The sequence below is a fragment of the Manacus vitellinus genome, unplaced genomic scaffold (genome assembly GCF_001715985.3).
Source record: "Manacus vitellinus isolate BGI_N305 unplaced genomic scaffold, ASM171598v3 scaffold_59_pilon, whole genome shotgun sequence".
NCBI lineage: Eukaryota > Metazoa > Chordata > Aves > Passeriformes > Pipridae > Manacus > Manacus vitellinus.
Window position 1 is genome coordinate 2994117 of NW_021940681.1, and position 20572 is coordinate 3014688.

Below are 20572 nucleotides of genomic sequence, written 5' to 3' on the forward strand. Positions count from 1 at the left end.
TCATGCCAGGTGATGAAGAGCCAGCCTGGCCAGGGTCTCAACATGCTCTTTTTCCCCTTTCCTTTGTCACCTTTCCTGAGAAGACGTCAGGCTTAACTAGTAGGAGCTGACACAGCTGAGGACATCTTCATGCTGCCAGGGGGCTCTGGAGCTGCTGCTGAGTGACAAATCCCCATCAGCATCTCCAGCTGTCAGCAGGCAGGGGTGGCTCTGCTTCCTTTCTGGGTTGCTGTGGGATAGAGTGACACTTTGGTCAGTGGCAGGATAGAGGGTGGCATCTCTGACTGCTTTAGTGAGATAGTCTTGGGATGTGTACTCCACCCCTGGGGTGTGTTTTACAGTGCTTTGGAAACATGCTCCTTGCCCTGTCATCTTATGCTTTGCTTTTCTTTTTTCTTATACTCTCTGTCCTTCTCTTTGTGAAAGAGGTTTCCAGCCTTGTAAAAGTGGAATTAAACTTGAGGCAGGATTCACAGGGGTAGTTTCCAGCTCTTCCCTTGTTGAAATTGGATGGGAGGTAGGCAGAGAGCTACCTACAAGCACAGCTAGAGTTTCTCAGGGAAGGTAAGTTAGCATGAGACCAGGGCTAATCTGCTTTCTTATCACTTCTTCCCGTCTCACCTAAGGCAGATCAGAAACAAGCCCTTCTCTTTCAGAGCTGTGTGCAAGGCAGGATTACAACAAATTTACCTTGGAAGCTTAAGGGCAGGTTTTCCTGTGCTGCTTTCTGAACTGATGGCTACCAGCTTGTGTTGGAAAGGGGGTGAGATGCGTAGGGAGCATTGCAAACCACACCTCCCAGCTTGGACCGGCTCTGATCCTCTATTTACGGTGGCAGAGTTTGTTCTCCACTAGCTTTTTGCTGTGGAGTACACTGCTGGTTCCAGGGAAGGGGAGCAATACTGTCCTGCCACTCAAGGTATTTGGGGACACCTGCAGAGAGAGAAAATGGGGTGGAGGGGAGGGAAGAAAGTCTCTCTCATTTGGGCAAGGAGTTATTGGAGAAGAAAGTCTGAAGGAGTTTGAAAGTTGCTGTGTCTCAGCAGAGTTTCTTCTTAGGAATTTTCTGTTCTGACTTCCTGCTTTTGCTTTAAAGCAGCAGACTAGAGCTCACTGAGTGCAGTGGCATTGTATACCATTGCAAAAACCAGTTGTTATTCCTGTGACAGAGGAAGGAAAATTTATTGATTGGTTTTTCAAGAGCTGGGAATGCTTAATTAACAGACAGTTAATGCATCAGTTTGGATCACTTGAGGTCTTTGGAAATGTTGAACTTAAGAAACTTGCTCTCAGTTCTGATGTGGTTCTGCAAGATGCTTAACTAATTCTAGTGACTCATTGATTTTGGAAACTGCTGATTTAGAGTAATAGCTGAATATTGGAATATTTGAGATTTTGATGTTTTCTTATGAAGTGGATGCCTTGAGCTGGTCAGATTAAAAACTAAGGATTTCCTGCTGCATGGTTTTGAAGACCACTAGGAATTTTTCTGTAAAAACATTTGGCAGGAAATTTTCCTCTATCTCTCATAAACATCCCTATTCCCCTTTGCCCCTTTCTGTAATCCTGTATCATTGTTCCTGTTGTGGGCTTCTGACTCAATGACAGCTTTTGTCAAAGAGTGGAATATCCCACCGCACAACCCCCCTACAGTAATTTTACCTTTCTCAGAACAACTGTACGTGTTGAACAAAAGCACCTTTCAAACAGCAGCTGCTTCCAAGTTTGCCTCTTGCACTAAACTGTGCCTGGGAGGCAGGGAACAGGTGCCCTTCAGTTGCACACTTATCCCACTTTGTGGAGGAGCAGTTCAAGGCTTGTGGCTGTTCAAAACTTTCTCTAGTTTTCTGTCTTGTAGAAATCTGAAGCTTTTAATATTTTGTGGTGATTGTCCCCCCTGAATGAGAAAGGAAGAGGGTATTTCTGATATCTTGTACATTCAGACTGATCCTTTCTTCTTTTGGGAGGGGGAGTACCTGGATTCAAGATTTTACCTGTGTCCCCCTCAGTGGTCTGACAGCCAAGAGGTTTCTCTACTGAGAGCACAGATTTCATCCTTTTCTAGTGCATAGGTTACACTGGCATTTCAGGAAAAGTGTTTTGCATAGCACAGCCAACACCTCCTTAGCTCACAGGAAGGAGTGAATTTTTACTTTTATACCTGTTGTTAGCAGGGTAGATTATGAGCTGAGAAGTAACCAAGTGTCACACACCTGTGCACATGGCAAGTTTCATCTCTGTGAGGCAGAGAATGGGTTAAATGTCTTCTTGGAAATTGGCTTCACCATCTGCCTCGGCTCTGTTTGTTGTTTTAACAACATTTGCAGAAAGGTCAAACTGTCCATGGGTCTCATACATCCCTCCTGGGCAAAACCAATACAGCCCCAGCCATGGAGAGGCTTCTACAGTGAGTTGTAGTGCCTAGAAATCCTCCCCATACTCATTCCTACTTGTTAATATTTGCAGACCGTTTTTGCCCTTTAAGTGCATCTCGCAAATTCAGAATAGTGAGGAAAAGCTTTTCCCACAGGTCCCGTTGCCAACGTGTAGCCTGGAAGATATTGTGGGGGTGAGGTAGCGGCGTGTGGTTTTTAAGATATTGGAGGTGAATTTCCTGGGATGAGGAAAAGGTACTTGAACTTCATGCATACCCCCTGCAGTTGTAGCCCTCTGGATAAGGAGGTTTCAGGTACTGCAGAGAACTTACTGGCTCAGCTGGAAAAGAAATCATTGTCTGTTGCATGTATTCAGTAAGCTGTTGGAGTACCAAGTCCTGTTCATAGGACTGTCAGTGGTGAAAACACAGCAAATGCTGTGGTGCTTTTGGTCAGAGACTCTATGTACTTTGAAGGTGGTTTTTGCAGATGACAAAGCAGCCTCTATTCATGCTGAGAAGCAGCCAGGCTGAACCAGCTCTGCATCTCCTACAGCAGCTAATGGCAGATCCCTCATCTTCCCAGCATAGATGTGTAATGATAGTTTTCTAGTACACTCTTTTGGCTGTTTGTGAATCAGAAAATTTTCACCAAAATCGATACTTTATGTAATTTTCCTTCATGGACAAACTCAGGGCAGAATAAAACAGCCACTTTGCAGCCTGTGACATCCTCAGCATCCTCTGTCAGCAAGTCCCACACTTAATTGTCTGTAGGATACCAAGTGTGGTTGCATTCCTGGGGGCCAGGGAAGAGCCTTGTGTACCTGGTGCCTTTGCTGCTTGCAGGGTGTGAAAGGAGTCTCCCCAGCAGCATTTCTCCTGCTGTGTCCTTGCTGAGCTGCAGAAGCTGAGGCCCTGTTTTTCTTGATGACATCTTAGCTGTTCAGTAACTAGTGGCATGAGCAGCAGAAGTGTACTGACTTCTGGTTGTTGCCTCTAGTACAACCTGCTCTGCATGCAAGTGCTCCCTTCTCTAAAGAGGCAGGTAAGGCAGGAGGGAATTACCAGTGATGGTCAATTAAACAAGCTGAGGAGCTGCCCTGGATTTATGTAATTTCCTGAAGAGCTTTAAATGCCAGCTTAGGTTTGGAGTTGTCTTCCTTCTGGGGTATTCCTGACTGCCTCACCAGCTCTTGGAAAAGAGGAGTAGAAGACAGCAGGGATCTCCTTTGCCTGGGAGTTCTCAGTTTTTGCTTTCAATCAAAAATGATCCAGCATGTTTGATGTCAAGCACCCAATCCTGAGTCTTTTATCCTCCTTTTCCCAGATCTGGGCTGGCAAAGAAAGTTTCTTTGCGTCCTGCCTGTCTGCCTGGCCGGTAGTTATCACCAGCAGAGCAGAGCACATATTCTGTGGTCAACATACTTGGTGTTACACAGGCATAATCTACCTTCTGATTGCTGAACTCAGAGCAGCATCTATCTCCAACTTCAGTGCACTGTTAGTGGTGTTTAGCTAATAAAAGCTGTATTATCTCTTCACAATCCAAGCTAAAGTATCCTGTCTTTCTCAATTATGTTCTTGAGCTGGTAGTTCCTGTCCTCTAACAACTGCACATTTGTGGTACAACATGAACAGTGGTGGCATCAGTGGGAAATGATACTGGTCAGAGCCCTTTCTCCTTCACTAAGTGAAAGATGTTTGCTTCCTGCTGGCTAAGCCTGTCCTCTGTGATGTGCTGCATGATCTCTAGCCTATAAAATACAATTAATTCTTCTTCTTGAACCCAAAGGGTCCAATCTTGCTGTTCTTTCCATTACTCTGCTACTGCGGTATAGAAGACGAATCCTTATGTTGCACTGTACATTATGTAATGTTCTGTCTCTTTAAAAAAAAGTTTCAAGAAACCTGTAAGCCTTTATAAAGTGAAGGAATTTGTGAAAATAAGTTGTTTCTAAACTAGCTGTTACTATTTGTCATGTCTTCTTGCAGGCATGCTTTTTATTTTCTGAAAAATCAGCTATGTGCTAGTTGTATTGACAGATCCAAGACCATTAGCTGTTTATGGAAAAAATGTGGTTTGGGTTTTGTTTTTAATTGCTGAGAATTAACTCTCGGCCCAAATATTATTATAGGAAAAACTGATGCTTTCTCTCTACATTCCCCAAGAAAAACAACCCAGCAAAGCCAAAACTCCAATTAGTAGGAGAGGTTCCAGTGCCCTCAGTGTTTGCAGTGCCCATTCTGTGCCAGTGTGAGAGAGCTGCAAAGTGCCACAGAGATGGGCATAGCTGGGGAGTGGCATGAGGCTGTGATGGAGGAATTGTGGCAATTTCTGGGTGAAGAGCATTGTTCTGGTATGTTGTAATTACCTGTCTGTGTTGCAGACTTCTCATACTGGCAGTTCTGGGCACACATTGGTACTTTTCTGTTGTGCCGTTGAATCAGGAAGCATAACTGAGTGCGGTTTTAAGAAGTTTTATTTGTTCACCTCTCAAAATGGAAAAAGAGAGGTGTTACCACTCTCAAGTTGCTGGGAGATAGGAGCAGAGAGTCTGCATCAAACAGTTTCCCCATGGAAATTTTTTTAGATCAAGAAGTTGATATGGTAAATTCCCCTTTGAGGAGCTTTGGTGAGGGAAATGGTGAATCTCAGCAGAGCTCCTCTTTAAGTTGCTCTTCAGAAAGATGAAGCCCCTTGCAGCTGTCCCTGTTTCTGGGGTATACCTCTGTATCCTACTGGCATATCCCGTGATGAAGTCATCCATCCATCCTGCAGCAGGGGTTAGCTCAGGGCTATCAAGCTGGGCTAATCCCCTGCTGAATAAACAACACAAAGGTTCCTGGATTTGTTCCTGTTTTCTTAAAGAGATACAGTCAAGTGCAGGCAATTAAAACAGAGAGTAAAGTGTAGCTCTAGATATGAACACCTGATTTCAGGCTTTCTGCCCAGGGTGTGTATGGGTTTCTTAGGTTTTTCTAAAGAAAAAACCCTCACAAAACAATTGATGTTTTTCTCATTTTTTAGTGTATTTCTTTTCCTGCCTTTCCCTTTGGGAAGGGAGAACCCAACAACCACCCAAACACATTCCAAACAATGGAAACAAATTTCCTAGAGAAAGGAAAGAGGAAAATTAATTTTGAACAAAGTACACTAGAGACATAACTGTTTTCTTTTTGCTCTCCTCCCAGCCTTTTCAGGCACCATGGCAGAGCCTTTTAAAAAAATTTGCACCAAGTGGGTACCCAATTCCTTTAAGCATCTTTCAGTGTCTTTCCCTGGCAAGAGCTCTGCTATGCCTTCATCTGTTCAGTTTTGCATACCTGTGATTTTGTCAATGCATTTAGAATATGTGCTTTTTGCATGCAACTAGGATAATAATTGTAAATATGTATATTTGATCCCTGAATTTCACAGTACTATAAAATATGGGACGTGTAGATGTGACTGTGACCTACAGCATGCAGTTTTTATAGTAATTATTAGCTTTCAAAACGTTGGGACCAAAAAGAAGGTAGAACAAACAGAACAAGTGGCATGTGTTTGATATCAAATGGTATAAGAACCTGTGAAACTTTTATTGCCCTTTTCTTTTAAAACTTACCTGTTACTCATCTGCTCTTGAGTGATGCTCCAATTCCATGAACAAGTAACAAATGCTTTGTACTACTGCATATTGGCGTGTGTTTGCTGTGCATTTGTAATTTGCTGAAGCAACAGGCTCCTGCTGCAGGGATCTGTTACCAAACCCTTCTCTTCCTTGTGTAATATCTTCTCATATAAGGGATCAAACCTGTCTTATCCAGTGTATGTGCCAGGAGTGTGATCAATGTGTACTTAAACACTTGGTGGATTCCTTCCTTTGAAGCCGTAAGACTATTTTTCTGCATCAGGAGCTGAAAGGAAAGGGTGTGTGTTCCCCTGATTTGTTTAAATAAACATCTTAAATATTTAGCTTTAGTATGGGGGTGGTTTTGTTGTTTCTAATAATATTGTCTTAGGCGGAGATACAGGAGGATGTCTTTTGGGAAACTTCCCAGCAAGTATCTGAGCACTTTTGTTTGTGGGACACCTTGGACACCTGTAACGATTATTATTTAATGTTCCCCTCTACAACTGTGTCACCAAAAATTCAGTGGTACAGGAAAGCAAAAACCTGCTTTCCCTTATAGTTCTCCAGGGCCCAAACACTGGACTTGTTCTGTAATCCTGGGTAAGCCACTTAAGCCAGTTATGCTTAGGTTTTTCCTCCTTATTAACTGTTGATTCATTGTCTTGCACTGGGGAGGACTGCTAGGAATTCAGTGCATGTACAATGCCCTGTGGTGAATAGGGTCATCTAAGGACCAGCTGTAGAAAATTTGGCTGCGCTCCCCACTTTCCTTTTCTCCTTGTCATTGGGCTGTGGAAAAAAAAACCTACCCCAAAGTTGTCATGTGCTCATGGTGGTCACGGTCACATAGATAAGGGCTTGGCTGTCAATAGTATTTTAGCCATGACTTTCCTCTACCTGTTTAAAACTACTTGTGGCTACAACGAGAAGCTTTCCGAGACAATAAATTGGAAACTGTGACCCTGTAGTGCTGCCTTCAAATAAGTATTTCCCCTTTCCAGGAAAAGTACCTTGGGTCTGTTCTTCTGTTTGCTGAAATTTGCAGTTTCTGTGTTCAGATTTTTCATTCTTCAGTTTCGAGTCTTTGAAACTATTTTGGTGCTTGAGTTTCACATGTAATTATCAGTCTCCAGGAACTGAGTCTTAAAATAAAGTGCCAGCTGTCACAAGCATCAGGAACCAAATTGGAGGGGCTAACAGTCTATAGACATAGGCAGGTGACATGGCTTACCCTGGGCCATATGGCCAGCTGAGTCAGGATTAAAATTCAGGTCTCATGATTTCCCCAAAGAATGCCAAGCCTCTGGGATTCAGTTGACTTTCTGCAACAGTTTTGCACAGGACAGACCTGTGTTTATGCCTCAGGTGGTTAAGAATATTCATGTAAGATTGGTCTGGGTTACTTCAGTGCAGAAATAGAAAATCTGGTGTTAGCTGTCTTTATGGCAGTCCACTTCCCGTTCTGTGCTGTGTCTGAGAGGACCAATGTTTGCTTTCTAGGCCGTGGGAAAGTTGTGTTGCAGGAGCAGGTGAATTTTTGCTTGCTGAGCCCCGGCACACACCATGGTGGGAGACACCCAGTGTAACCCATGGGACCTGAAGCCTGGCTTTCTCTCAAGCTGTGTATCAGGTTGTTCAGGTGTTGGACACTGCCCAAATCTGGATTGTGCAATATCAGAGCTGACCTTGAGCACAAGCAGCCAAACCTGTGGGGTGGGAGAAGATGGGGCTGCAGAAGAACATTACACATTGGGGCTGACCAGGGTGATTGGAGCCCATTGGTGCCCCCAGTGTCCCTGGGGCTTCCATCTTCCAGGCCCTGGGAGTGGACTTTTTGGTCTCTAACACAGTTCCCAGATGTGAAGGTGGCAGAGAAGTCTTGTTTGAGCTGACGCTGGGACTCCATCTCGTGGAGTTGGTGCTGGTCAAACCACGTACCCAGAAAACTGTAATAGTCCCATGAAGCTTTGTCAGCACCCCCTGTCTGTAGCAGGCACAGCATTTCTATCAGCATGTTCATGTGAACAGTGAATGTTTCGATACAGTTTCAAAGGGAGGCTGGGCAAGTGTCTTGGAAGATAAGGAAGGAATAAGGTAGCTCGGGAATTGCCCCAGGCTGACAGTGGCTAGTAGCTGACAGGTGTCTTCAGGAAAGTCTTCTCTTTGCTTGCCCTGCTGTTATTCTTCCCTCACCATTCATTCATGGCCATTGTCGAGGGCAAGATGCTGGGCTAGACAAACTCTGCCATGACCCACTGTGGACATTTTGTGATGGAAATCAACAGCCCAAGATGCAGAGGTTGTCCTCACTCCAGACTAGGTGTGGAAATTAATTCTTAGCTGGTGGCGACTCAATATAACTGCATTTTCCTGCCAGAAGGGACCTGGGAAAATTAATTCTGTCAGGAAATTTGTGTTACAACCGCTGGCTTTGTCACTGGAGGTGGTTTGACATCATCTTGCTGGCAGAGCCTGGCAGGTTTGCCTGACCAAAAGCATTATCTGCCTGTACCTGTCTTCTCTGCCTTCACCGCTTGTGTCGGGCAAGTGTGGCTCTTCCCAAGCTGATCCTTCTGCACCCAAGCCAGCTCTGCTTGCCTCACTTTTGGATACCAGTCCACAGTTTTGGCACTCTACTGACCTCAGCCTCTTTCAAAGAGGTCTTTCAGTGATGCTCTGCATCTTGCTGATGAAGCTGCTTCCACAGTACTTTGCAGTGATGATTGTAACTGGAGAAGGTATGACAGCACTTATTAGACTGAGATCTGCTTTGTGCCTCATCTGCACTTACATCATGCAGTGCCTTACAAACAGGGATAGAGAGGAAGAGCTTCTCAGTCACAGGCTTCTGGGAAAGAAGTCCATCAGAGTTGCGATGTATTTTGCTTACTGGGGCTCTCTCTCCATCGTTGCTTTGTTCCTCTACGAGTGCTGTCTCACAATTGAAAAAGCCACATCTGGCTTGAAGCCACTTGAAGCAGCTTGGATAAGAGACTGCCTGCTCTGAACAACGAATTAATGGGCTTGGTCTTTTACATGAGTAAAGTCCTTTCAGACTTTTGTCCATGTCAGGCTCCCAGCTCTTCTAATTAAGGGGCTTTTAGCTCAGCCAATGTTTGGGAGCTACAGTACAGCTGGGCTTTTGATAAAGTGAGGAAATGCTAGAGGTAGAGATGTAATGGGTTGGATTTCAGCTTCAAAAAAATGTCTTGGAGAGAGAACAGAACATCCTCCTTGTACCACCTTTTGTTTGCTGTAGCAAAGCTGGGGAGACATCAACTGCGTGGGCTGTTCTGGCTTTTGAAATAGAAATGATGAAGCTGATAATAGGAAAGTAAGATCATCCTGACTTCTGGGGGCCTCTGTCTCTTAGGCAGCTAGAGGGATATTTCAGAAAACATATATTTTACTTGTACCTTTTCTTATTCTGCCTGTTTTCAGCAATCCTGCCGTGGCTCTTGCTTTGAACTCCCTTTTTCTTTCCTCCTCTGCTGCCGCCTGTGCTCCCTGTCTGGTACAGGGTGCTGCTTGTGCTGAGGCTGTATCTTTGCAAAAGGAATGGGTCTGGCAATAAACTTCAGGCAGGTGGCCTGTAGCAGCCATTAATTATCGTTCATCAATGTGGCTGTTATTCCTCACCATAATCACCTGTAAAATCTAGGCAGCATAAGATACTTGGGTCTTTTTTTCCCCCCCCTTTTTCTTTCAAAGCCAGCTTCGCATCTTTCGCTTGAATGTGAAAAGTAAGCTGGTGTTCTTCCTGACTTCTTTACTACTTACACATACAGACTTGCCATCAGAAGCAAGCTAACTGTCCAGCTGATAGATAGAATCAAACTTTAATCTCTAGATTTTACTATTTTGGCTCCATAACACAAAAAATGCCTGGTATGAGGGTTGGTTTGAAAAAGAGCAAGAGAGAAAGACACCATCTGCCTCCTTACTTTTCCTCCTGCTTTCTTCCCTCCTTTCTTCTGCTGTATTCCCCAAAGGGTGAGTCCAGCTCTGTGTCCATTGCTTGCCAGGAATGTCTACTTGATTAGAAACATACAATAGTACCCATTTATAGGTAGTCTTCTGCAGAGTTTCATAAATATCTTCTCAAGTGACACTAAACAGAGGTGTCCTGGAAAAACACTGATGTGAAAGGGGGAGCGAAGCGTTCTGCTTGTTCTTTGAAGCAGAACCACCCGCTGGCTCACGAACCAGCAGTAATAAGCAGAGTCAAATAGCGTGGTACATAATTGCCTTCTCCTTTTGTGTCAGCTTCATATCGTTCTCCCATGTGACATTCTTCCTGGCCATCGTGCTCTTTATCCTCCCATTGTACCAGAAGTGCAAACAGAATTTGTTTGTTATCATGGCATCTGTATGTGGCTTTTAATTTCTTCGAGATTAAAAAAAAAAAAAAAAAAACCAACGAAGCCAACCCGCAAGCCCTCTTTGTCCAGCACTGTTTAAATCTGCTCTCAGCCTGTTTGCACAGCTCACTTCAGCCCTGCAATGCAGAATACAGGTCTGCAGAAGGAGAAATCTAGAGCAATTCATGCAAAAAGGCTTTAAAAATGTGGTGGTGTTGCTGAAGAAAAGCTGTCTGGAGGGTGTTAACGTGGCATCAGTAAGCTGGAAGGTGGGTTGGGGTAGGGATGCATTGTATAAATCTTTACAATCACAGTGCTGTGCTTAAATGGGTGCTCTCATTCCTCCCCTTTTTGCTTTGGGTACTTGTAACTAATGGGAATTATTTTCTTTGGCCTCTGAAATGTCTCTATAGTTGTGTGGTTTCCTTCCTATAAAGGTGAACATTTCAGATTAAAATTCTGTTTGGCAGCTTATGAGCTCCCAAAACAGAGGCTTGAAGGCAATGGGTCAGGAGTTCCCAGTGTAGGAATTGTCTGACCTTTCTTTGTGCTGTAATAGCATAAAAAAAGTTGGAGTTATTATTTGGAAACCGTTAACAAGAAGATGTCAGAGGTGGAAGGCCAGAAAGAGGACCTGGGTGGGAGAGGGCTGGGAGAAACATTCCTTCTTCTCTTTCCTCTGTTACTTGCACAGATCTTACTCCTTCCTGTCTGCTCTTATCGTGCTCTGGGTTCTTGCAGTTTCGATGTGCAGGTTTGGTGTTCAAAGGTGGTGCAGAAAAGTAACAAGAGGAGCAAAAGTACATGTTGTTAGCAAAGGAACTAAGACCAGACAAAAGCAGCTTGCAGCGTTTGAGCCTCCTGTCTCAGCTGATGTGGGACTATCACTGTGTTCCCACACAGATTTATCTTCCCAGTCTTTCCTCTCTGCTGAAACCTTCCTTTGGCAGCTGGCTTTCACCAGCAAAGAGCTCACACTGCCCTGAAGGTCTGACCCAGAGGAGGAGAGATAGCAAAAGAGTATCCCTGCTCAGTGCAGGGTTTGGAGCCCATCACAAGTGGAGGGTTACTGTGTGTGGAAGGCTTAGTTACACCCATGTTGTGTACAGTGTGTACCGACGTGTGGTGTGTATCTCTGACACAAACTCCCTTTCACCCCCTCCGCTCAGTTCATATGAGCATGGAATATTTTGGGTTGGAAGGGTCTTCTAAAGGTTATCTAATCCAGATATGGATGCTCAATATTGCTCTTTCAACTGACAAAGGATGTAACTAGATCATGTGTGGGTTGGAATTGCAGGGTCATGTTTGACAGGGTTTTCTCTGTTTCCTGTCCCACAGCTCTTCTGTTTGCCCATGCCCTGAGGGAAAAGACTTTGAGAAGATGGAGAACCAGAGGGGAGTGCTCTTGGGATATGTCCGCTGGGAAGGAGAAGAGGAAGGGGATGAGGAGGATCAGGTGGCTTCTTGTGTTTCTCCTTCCAGCCAAACGAGTAGACTGCAAGATGTGGAGGTGGAGATGCTTGAGAAGGCAAGGGAGCTCTTCCAGCTGTGTGACAAGGATGAGAAGGGTTTTATCACTAAGGTGGACATGCAGGTGAGAGAAAAAAAATCCTTCCCCTGTTCTGGGAGGATCTGTAAAGTCATGGGTGGCAGAAGTGGGGAGAATGTTCCATGTCTTTACTTTTGGTGAGTGTGGGTGTGCCTGTAGACTCTGTCTCATTCAGATATCCGGGAGCCAAACTGTGCCACAGCCAGCTGCTAGGAACCAAAAATTCCAAGAGGGCCTTGCACCTCCAGGGACTTCCTGAGACAAGTTGGACTGCAATTCCAAATTTTTAAGGAATGCATAAAATAAAAAAAATTGCGACAGTTCTTACAAATAACAAGCATGCAGTGGATGGAAAATATGGGGGGAAAGAATCTTGGTTTAATTAAAAAAAACCCAAACAAAAACCCCCCAAAAGAACACACAATGAACAATGCACCAACCTATTAACAAAAAAAGTTGTATAACTTTTTTGTCTCAGTCATGGCTAAAGCCTCATCTCAAAAACTCACTTTAGGCCTGAACTATAATTTTGCTCTAGAATAATGTGTTTTGCTCCTTTTTGTTAAAAGCAGTATTTGTTAACACAATCTCTGTGTTCTTAGTGAGGTTTTTTTTAAAGGTTTATAAGGAAGGTTACATGTGGATTGTTTTTCTCTTGTCCCATCTCTCCTTACATCTGTAATTAACACTGACAGGTTCATGCTGCTTGAAATATTGACTCACTTTGTTTGAGGTTGTGTGAAGCTTACTTTTTTGTAGTTATATTAATACATTTTTATTAAGCTTTTATCTAAAGCTGCACATTTAACAGACATTATGAGGTTTTAGCCTACACCTCTCTGTTATTTGGGAGTTTCTTTGGGTCCCCTTCCTCCACACTAGGTGCACATGTATTATGAAGGGAAATTACTCTGCTCCTTGCCCATGTTGTGGGAGTCATACTACAGCCCCAGCAGACACAATATGACAGAAGAAAACTAACTTGCTGTTATGGACTGAACATTTAATTTATGATCTGCAAGATTTCCTTCAAGACCTGGGAACTGAATCCAGATACCCACCAGTCTGACCTCTCTCTCTGGCCAACGGGATGGAGCTGGTACCTGATGTGCCCACAGAGAGCTCTCTTGGGAGCAGCAGTGGTTGTGGGAGGCTGGCAGTGCCCTGGGGGCAGCCACCTCTGGGCAGGGGTGTAGGGAGGCAGACAGCAAACTAGAGGCAGTGGTTCTAAATTGGGGGAGGAGGAGGGTTGAACTCCCTCCAAACAAAATAACCTGAAATTCCCTCTCTGCGGTTCTGGTTGAATCATGCAGCAGTGGAAAGTGTCGCCATATCAATGGCTCCAGACAGGTGTTTGTGTCATCACTCAGCTGTACTGGCAGACTGTCACATCCTGGACAGGATGCAGTGCTGAAAGGGCACATTGCTGTGAGCCAAAGCTGAGGATGGCAGGGACAGTCACAGGGAAGACTTGAGTCATGCCTACAGTTTGTTCATTCTTATGTCTTTGCAGCGGCTCCAGAGTGAACTGCCCCTAACCCTTCAGCAGCTGGAGACTGTTTTTGACAGCTTGGAACAGAACAATAAGGGATACCTGACACCTGTGGAGTTCAGCATGGGACTAGGTAAGGACTGCACAGAGGCAGAGGAAGGAAAAAGCCCGCCTGTGACATGATGTTTTATGTTGGTAAGAAAGAAAGTGCGGTGGTTCTGCTGAAGCTGCACCAGCTGTGCAGAACAATTCCCCATGCTCAGGTGAGTATCACTGGAGAAGGTGGGTGTGCTATACAGCTATCCCCCTTCCTGAGGCTTTGTGTTGCCTTCTTCCACAACTGTTACCTGCCTACCTGGTAGAGCCAGCTTCTGAACACCTGCTGGAGATGGTACATATTGCAACCTGTATCTGGCTATCTGATCCACAGTTATTCATCTGGATAAGGACCCTCATTGAATAAAGGAACAGAAATATGCCCCTTGGCAACTGTCTCCAGCTGGTAGCAGTGCTGTTCAAGAGCATCAGTAGGAGTCCTGTTAGTAGGCTAGAACACTGCCAAATGAGCTTTTATATTTTCCTTACTTTTGTCTTTTCCAAACACTAGGAGAATGCTGCTCCTATACCAGAGTCCTCACCCAGCAGCACAGGTGCTTATTTGCCTTAGCTGGTTTTAAGCCCTCAGAAAATCTGTACCTGTTAGCACCTTCCTTGGACATGTAGAGGTGTTAAGTGTACCGGGTCAGAGCAAGTGAACACAGATGGTCTAGGGTTTTCAGAAGTGATTTTGCTGTCCTGATTGCTCAGATTGTGGCTGCTCCTGGCTTTCTCACAACTTGGGAGGGAGGGCTTTTGGTGCTTGAATTTGAATGGTCAGAAACAGCCACTGTGAATGGAGAAGTTGCAAACATTTCCTCTGAATAAACCCAGAAAGCTGTATCTTGGGACAGTCTGTTCCGGGACTGTTTTAAACCACTGAGTGGCTGCTGACTGTACCTGTTTCTGCTGCCTTTGCTAGAAACAAGAGTAATCTTGTTTGTAATCACAAAAAAAGTGTTTGTAATCACAAGAGTTTTGGCTTTCTTGTCTAGCACTATGTAGAAGGTGAACAGGCAACATTTGGGCACCTTGGCATCCATAGTGCCCTCTGTGTTATGACTTGGTTACTCCCAAATCTTGTTGTTTGAGGCATTTGTCCCAGCCACGGCCACAGATTGGCATCATGAGGGCACCTGCCTCAGTGCCATTGCTAGTAGAGGTAGGCAAGTTTTCCCTTTGTGTAAGGTACCACCCTGTGTTGGCAGCCTGACTCCATGGCAATTATTCCAGTCTAGGCAAAACACTTAATTTCTGCATTTCTTTTCTTTACAATCATTTTTTGTGTCTGGAATAATTGAAATCCTTTTCAGACTTTGCCCCTAAATCAAGAGTTTGGCCTGGCCTATTGCTGTATTCCTTATGGAGTGTACAGAGGGGAATCAAAGAAAACTGTTCAAGCTGCAATCAAGTCTGCTTCTTGAGAGGGCTCCTTGCTCCTTCTAGGATGACAAAACAATCTTCAGATCATTCTTTACCTCAATTTTCCCATCTGTAAAAGAAAGATAATGACATAATGACTCTGTCTTTGAAGCAGACATCAAAAGTGCCTAATCTAACCCCTTCTGCTTAATTAACTGTCTCAGCATCAGGCTTTAAGCAGAGTAGGGCCTGTATCTCCACGCTGCAAGTTTTTTTACATCACATTTTAAGAGTGTGAGAGAAGCAGCTCGATTCTGGATGCATGGAGCTAAGAAGTGGTAGAGTTAAGTCCCTTGAGGTACAATACTGATGGATATTTTTCCCCTTAGAGCAGCTTCATGTTCTCATCTGTGCTCTGAACATTCTTGACTCCTGGTCTTGTAGTTGGGATGTTATTTCTGCCTTTTGAGCCAAGTAGATATATTTTGGAAAGGAAGAGTAACTGCTGATGGAGATATGACCTCTGTATACAGGATGGGGGCCTGTGTTTTAGATAGGACTGCTTGATTTGTTTCTTGAGAAGAAGTTGTTCCCAGCACCAGTGTTTGTCACATGCCTTGCATAGCATGAGGTTCTCGTGGCATTAGTGTCACGGCATGAAACAGAATCCAGAGAACTGGAAGCCCTCCATACGTGGGATGGGGCAGGAGGAGGTGCTCAGAGGGATAAGTTCATTCTGTTCAGACAGTCTACACAATCCTAGCAAGAGGCTCTCCTTGTCCTGTAGTAGCACTTGAATCAGAATAGATGTAGCACATGAGAAGGGAGGGATAATGAGCTCCTCCTCATTTTTAAGCTGAGGAACTGAGGCATGGTACTACTCAGGGCCAGGTGTGCAGTGCAGAGGGAACACGTGGGATCATTGGCAACTGGAGCTCACAGCGCCGCTCCGTGGGAGTGAAGTGACCTCGTGCCACGTGCTTTCCGTGCTGAGAATCCAAGGCCGCGGGTGATAGATCATCTTCGCACAGATGTGAGCAGAGCCCTGGCAGCCTGTCGTTGGGCTGGGAGCCAGCTTCAGTCCCAGCATTGCAGACTGGACGCTGACATCACTCCGGACGTCAGAACGGAGGCTCTTTACTGACCAGGAGCTGTATTCTGCCCCAGCAGAGTGTGGGCAGCTGCTCCTGGAGCTCTGTCAGGCTGCCATGTAAGTAGCGGCTTATTAAATGACACCCGGTTTGACTTTTTTCATTCTCCTTCTCTCCTTCTCCTTCCACCAGGGAAGTTAATAGGGATTGAATTGTGTCAAGGGGCTGGGAGAATGGATCACTCCAGGCACGAGGAGACCTTTGAGTCAGGCTGGTCAGATGACTTGGACCCAGGAGATGACGATGAAGAGAAACGATTCTGTTCCATGATGGAGCAGCTTGGAGCAGCCCAGTTGTTTGAAGAGTAAGTAGGGGAGTCGTGTGGCATTACTGTTGCCCTGTTTTGATCTTGCAGTACCAAAACTTCAAAGTACCAGAACAGACCAAAGAGGTGAACTGAGCTGCTTGCTCTCTGAAGCAGTGCTTGGATTTTCATATGCTTGGTAGCAAATGCAGTGAGGTCTGGCTTTTCTCATCAGTTACCAATTACTTTTAGCTCAGTGCTTTTCACAAAGCGTTTCCCAAACTCCAGTTCATACCACAGCTGTAAAATATAACACTTGGTGGCACGGAAGTTCAGCAAGCGAAAAGAAGCATGCGAGGGTTAGACAAGACAAGGAGGATGAGTGTGCTGTCTGTTCCAGAATGATGTGTGACTGTTTATGTATTTTCAGACAATCAGTTCTGAGAGTCTCCATGTTTAATCTATGCTCAAGTTGTTGCTTGGGACTGGGCTGATCTTGAAGAGTGTGAAAGGCTAAGCTGGGCAAGGGATGCTTACCTGAGCCTTGAAACTTGATATTAATGCTGTGGTCATGTGGCCCCAGTAGAGTGTCCTGGCCCCAGTGTCATCTAGCCTGTGTTTAGGCTTTCCAAAGAGAAGTACTGTGCATAACTGGTTCTTACTGATGCACAGCTGCAGGGGCTGAGGTGCCAATTGCATCTGTGGCAGTTATTTTTTTCAGGCATTGTAGTCCAGCAGTGTTGCCAGTTTGCAGGGAGCAGCCCAGGTTAGGGAAGGAGGTGGACAGGCTTGGAGACCGAAGCTGAGAGTGAAGGAATTTGCTGCTTTCAGAGTTGCATCTGTCACAAAACACTTTGTCTCATTTGTATTGTGATGCAAAGCACCTGCACGTTTTTAATGCTAAACAACTTTTCCCGTTCTGGAAAGCTGTTATGCCTCAAATAATTGGATGACACTGTGAAAGGAAAACTGTTCTGGAAAAACAGTCTCTACTGTTTATAACTCTGCTTTGAGAAGCATCAGGTCTTAAAGTGGAATTATCCTGTGTTTTATTTTGACTACTTACTTGCAATTTTATGCAATGAGTTCAGTAGCTACTTCATGTCATGCCTTTGTAGCAAGCCAGCTGTTGTAAAGAAGTAATATAAAACAGAAGCTAATGGGGGTCAGAGCAGAAATCTGAATTATTTTCACTGTTTTCTTAGGAAAGAAATGGTTTTATTTACTAACAGGACTCAGTATGGGTTTTTTATCTAAAACACGAAGTTTTGATGAAGTGCTACAGCTTTTTCAGCTTGGGAAAGAAAAAGGAGGCTGACATGCAATGGTGGCAGAGGAAATCAAGAGCTTTTTGGTTGTTTATTTTGTTTGCTTTTTTCACAAAGGATATTAAGGGAGGCAAATACATATACAAAAAAAAAATCTATTTGGATAATATCTATAGGTGTAATTATTCTGTATATTTCAAAGCAGTTCCCCCGAAGTACTTCTTGGATTTTAAAAAACCAAAATATTTCTTCCATAAAAAGAAGCATGAAATGATGTCTACAGGCTTATAAGACTCTTGGAGAAAGAGTAAGTTTATAAGTGCTGCATTGAAGGTGCAAGAAATTAAATGTCAAAACAGTGTAATCGTTACTGCAGGTTTAGAAAAAGGAGACTTCTTCTAGGGCTTCTATTATTATTCTGATTAAGCACCTAAGCAAATTTGCATCTTTTTTTGTGCCTCAGTTTCCAAACCCATTTAAAAAAATAAGGACAGTAGCAGGACCAGTACAGTCCTGGTGTAAGAAAAACACCTGCGATGTGTGCTAAAATCCCTGAGCTATAACAGTTTGTTCCTGTAACTCACAGGAAATTTGCTGAATATTCATCTCTTCAAGTCTTGGTTTAGACATGAAATGTCTTATTGCTGAATACTTGGGAAAAATAACTCCAGGATGAACTTTCTAGAAAGTTTATTTTAATAAAACTTTAAAAAAACTTTAATCTAAAACTTTATTTTAATCTCGCAGCAGATCCCACTCCACATGCGTGCTCTGTCACTGTCCAACTTCCCTCTTTGCTCTGATGGTGTAATGGAGGTCATCATAGGAGAACAGCAGTTTGTCCTGAGTGCATGTTGGAGTTGGGATAACAGTTCGTAAGATGACACAGAAACTCATTTGCTTTCCTTCTCTCTTGTATGGTTGATCCAGTCCACATGAGATTCGGGAGCTCTGGGCTCGGCTACGAAAGGAGCGTCCGGAGCTCTTATCCAATTTTGAAGAATTTCTATTGCGAGTTTCATCGTACATAAAGGAGGTGAATCATGAGAAGGAGTCCATGGAACAGGCACTGAAGCGGTAAGGAGAACATCATGGCCATTGCCAAGCTGATGCTTGGGTCCTGCCTCAAATGCAAGGAGAGACTGGGTTACAGGATGTAAAGATTTGTCTTGCTGTAATAAAATGACCCTTTATCTTGATCTGATCCCCATGAGTTTGTTTGGCATCAGTGCCCACCCGTAACACATGGTCTGGTTAAAATCCCACTCAAGGCCACACAGATGTTAGTAGGAATCCATTTCCACCCTCCTCTTTCCTTTCTGTGTTCTTTTTCTCTCCTGACCTGTGTGCACCTGCCTTTTGTAGGAAGGAGTCAGACCATGACCGAGAAGTCAGGTGCCTTTATGAAGAAATGGAACAACAGATCAAAGCAGAAAGGGAGAGGCTGGTCTGCCAGGTACCTCATCTATCTCTTGGCTAAAGGCAAACCTCCTTTGGTCTAAAGCAGAGGTGGTGGCTCATCTGGCCACCAAACAGCTCTTACTGTGCTGGGTGTTGTATGCACAGCTTCGTATCTTTACCTTTGCAGGAAGCACTGAGACATGACAGGAGTAACCTGCTCCAAAAGGAACTGCACAACAAAGAACAGGAGCTGGAGAAAATCCTCTACCGCCAGAAGAAGGTAACACGACCCAAACCCTTCTTAAACAAGCACATCCCCTTCTGCTGTCTTTCTGCTAAGGCTTTTTCTGACCAAAAATGGTGTTAATCTACTCAGGGTTAGTACTAGCTAATTTGGCACTAGCTGGTGTAGTTCTCTCCTGTTTCTAAAGCTGTTGAAATGGTTTGTCAAATAATTGGTTTGTCTTCAACTGTAATGCCTTTCTGTGAATGTATTGTTCATGCATTTTCTTATCTGCTTTGTATTCTCTTGGCACAATCTACCTATCAGTTGTACAATACTGGCAAGAAAGACAGGGTAAAAATTTGAAAGTTGTGAGTTTGGAGTCTTTTGTGGTGTATAAGGAAGATGGGTATGGACATAAAAGAGCCAGATTTCTCTAGTTTTTGTTTTCTGACTGCTCCAAAACGACCTGTAGTGAGCAGTTCTGTGACACTTTAAAGAGGTACATATTGTGAATTTGCATTTGGGCACTTGATATACTGATTAATCAGTCACATAAAAGATCTAAGCACAGACTTTCCTTTAGCCTGCCATCCGTGGCATGGACATTTGTATGTGATGGGCCATTCTGAATGCCTTCTTCCTTGGTGTCTGAAGAATTGCTCCGTGGCCCCCACAGAAACAAGTCATGGCAGGTACCTGTAAGATGCTGGTGACTGGGGGTATCCAAGTTGGGTACATATCTGTGATGTGGATGAAACAGCACTTCTCTGAAAACATCAGTTCACTGTACAGCAGCTGGAAAAGGCAGCAAAACTGAGGTGCCATCAGGAAGGATATCAAGAATAAGATAATGTGCATGTATTTTTCTTGCTGCCCACATCTTTGAGTGCCTCATTTGGTGAGTGCAGTTCTGGTCTTCTCTAATTCCACTGTGTCCTTGGGTATGAAGATACAGAGAGCTAACATTACTATGGAAATGGAGCATCTGCCTTAGGAAGGGAAACTGGGAAAGCTTAGACTTGATTTTGGAGAGAAGGGGACTGAGGGAAGATACAAGTGAGCTTTATGAACTCGGGAAAGTGACAGATAAGGTCCACATAAAACTGCTATTCCCTGAGTCCTGCAACAGAAGAGAGGAGGGACACTCAGTGAGACCAGTATGAATTTGATTTAGAAGACCATACTTCCTTACACAGAGATTAGTGCTGGACTTTTGGCCATAGGGGGCAGGGAGTATTGGCAGTTCAAAAATTAATTGGACAAACAATTGTACGATAGGCTTGTAAATGTTTGGTAAAAGGAGGAATAGTCAGAGATGTGGCCTCTAACATCCCTAGTGCAGGGACCATGGATGCTGGGGGCGTATGAGGGGAATGGACCATAGTTAGGAGCCCGGGCATGCTCTTCCTAGGTATCATCTCGTCTTGC

General features: G+C 44.3%; 1 protein-coding gene across 1 annotated transcript in view; it reads left to right on the forward strand.

The window, feature by feature from the left end:
• The first annotated feature begins 860 nt into the window (after window positions 1-860).
• CRACR2B (calcium release activated channel regulator 2B) overlaps window positions 861-20572 on the forward strand; it is a 36959-nt gene continuing 17247 nt past the window's right edge. Inside the window, exons 1-7 of the mRNA XM_008919927.3 lie at window positions 861-919; window positions 11694-11949; window positions 13418-13529; window positions 16138-16309; window positions 18448-18594; window positions 18883-18973; window positions 19106-19198. Of these exons, the coding sequence (XP_008918175.1) occupies window positions 11737-11949; window positions 13418-13529; window positions 16138-16309; window positions 18448-18594; window positions 18883-18973; window positions 19106-19198 (828 nt within the window). The 5' untranslated portion in view covers window positions 861-919; window positions 11694-11736. The remainder of the gene's footprint in view (window positions 920-11693; window positions 11950-13417; window positions 13530-16137; window positions 16310-18447; window positions 18595-18882; window positions 18974-19105; window positions 19199-20572) is intronic.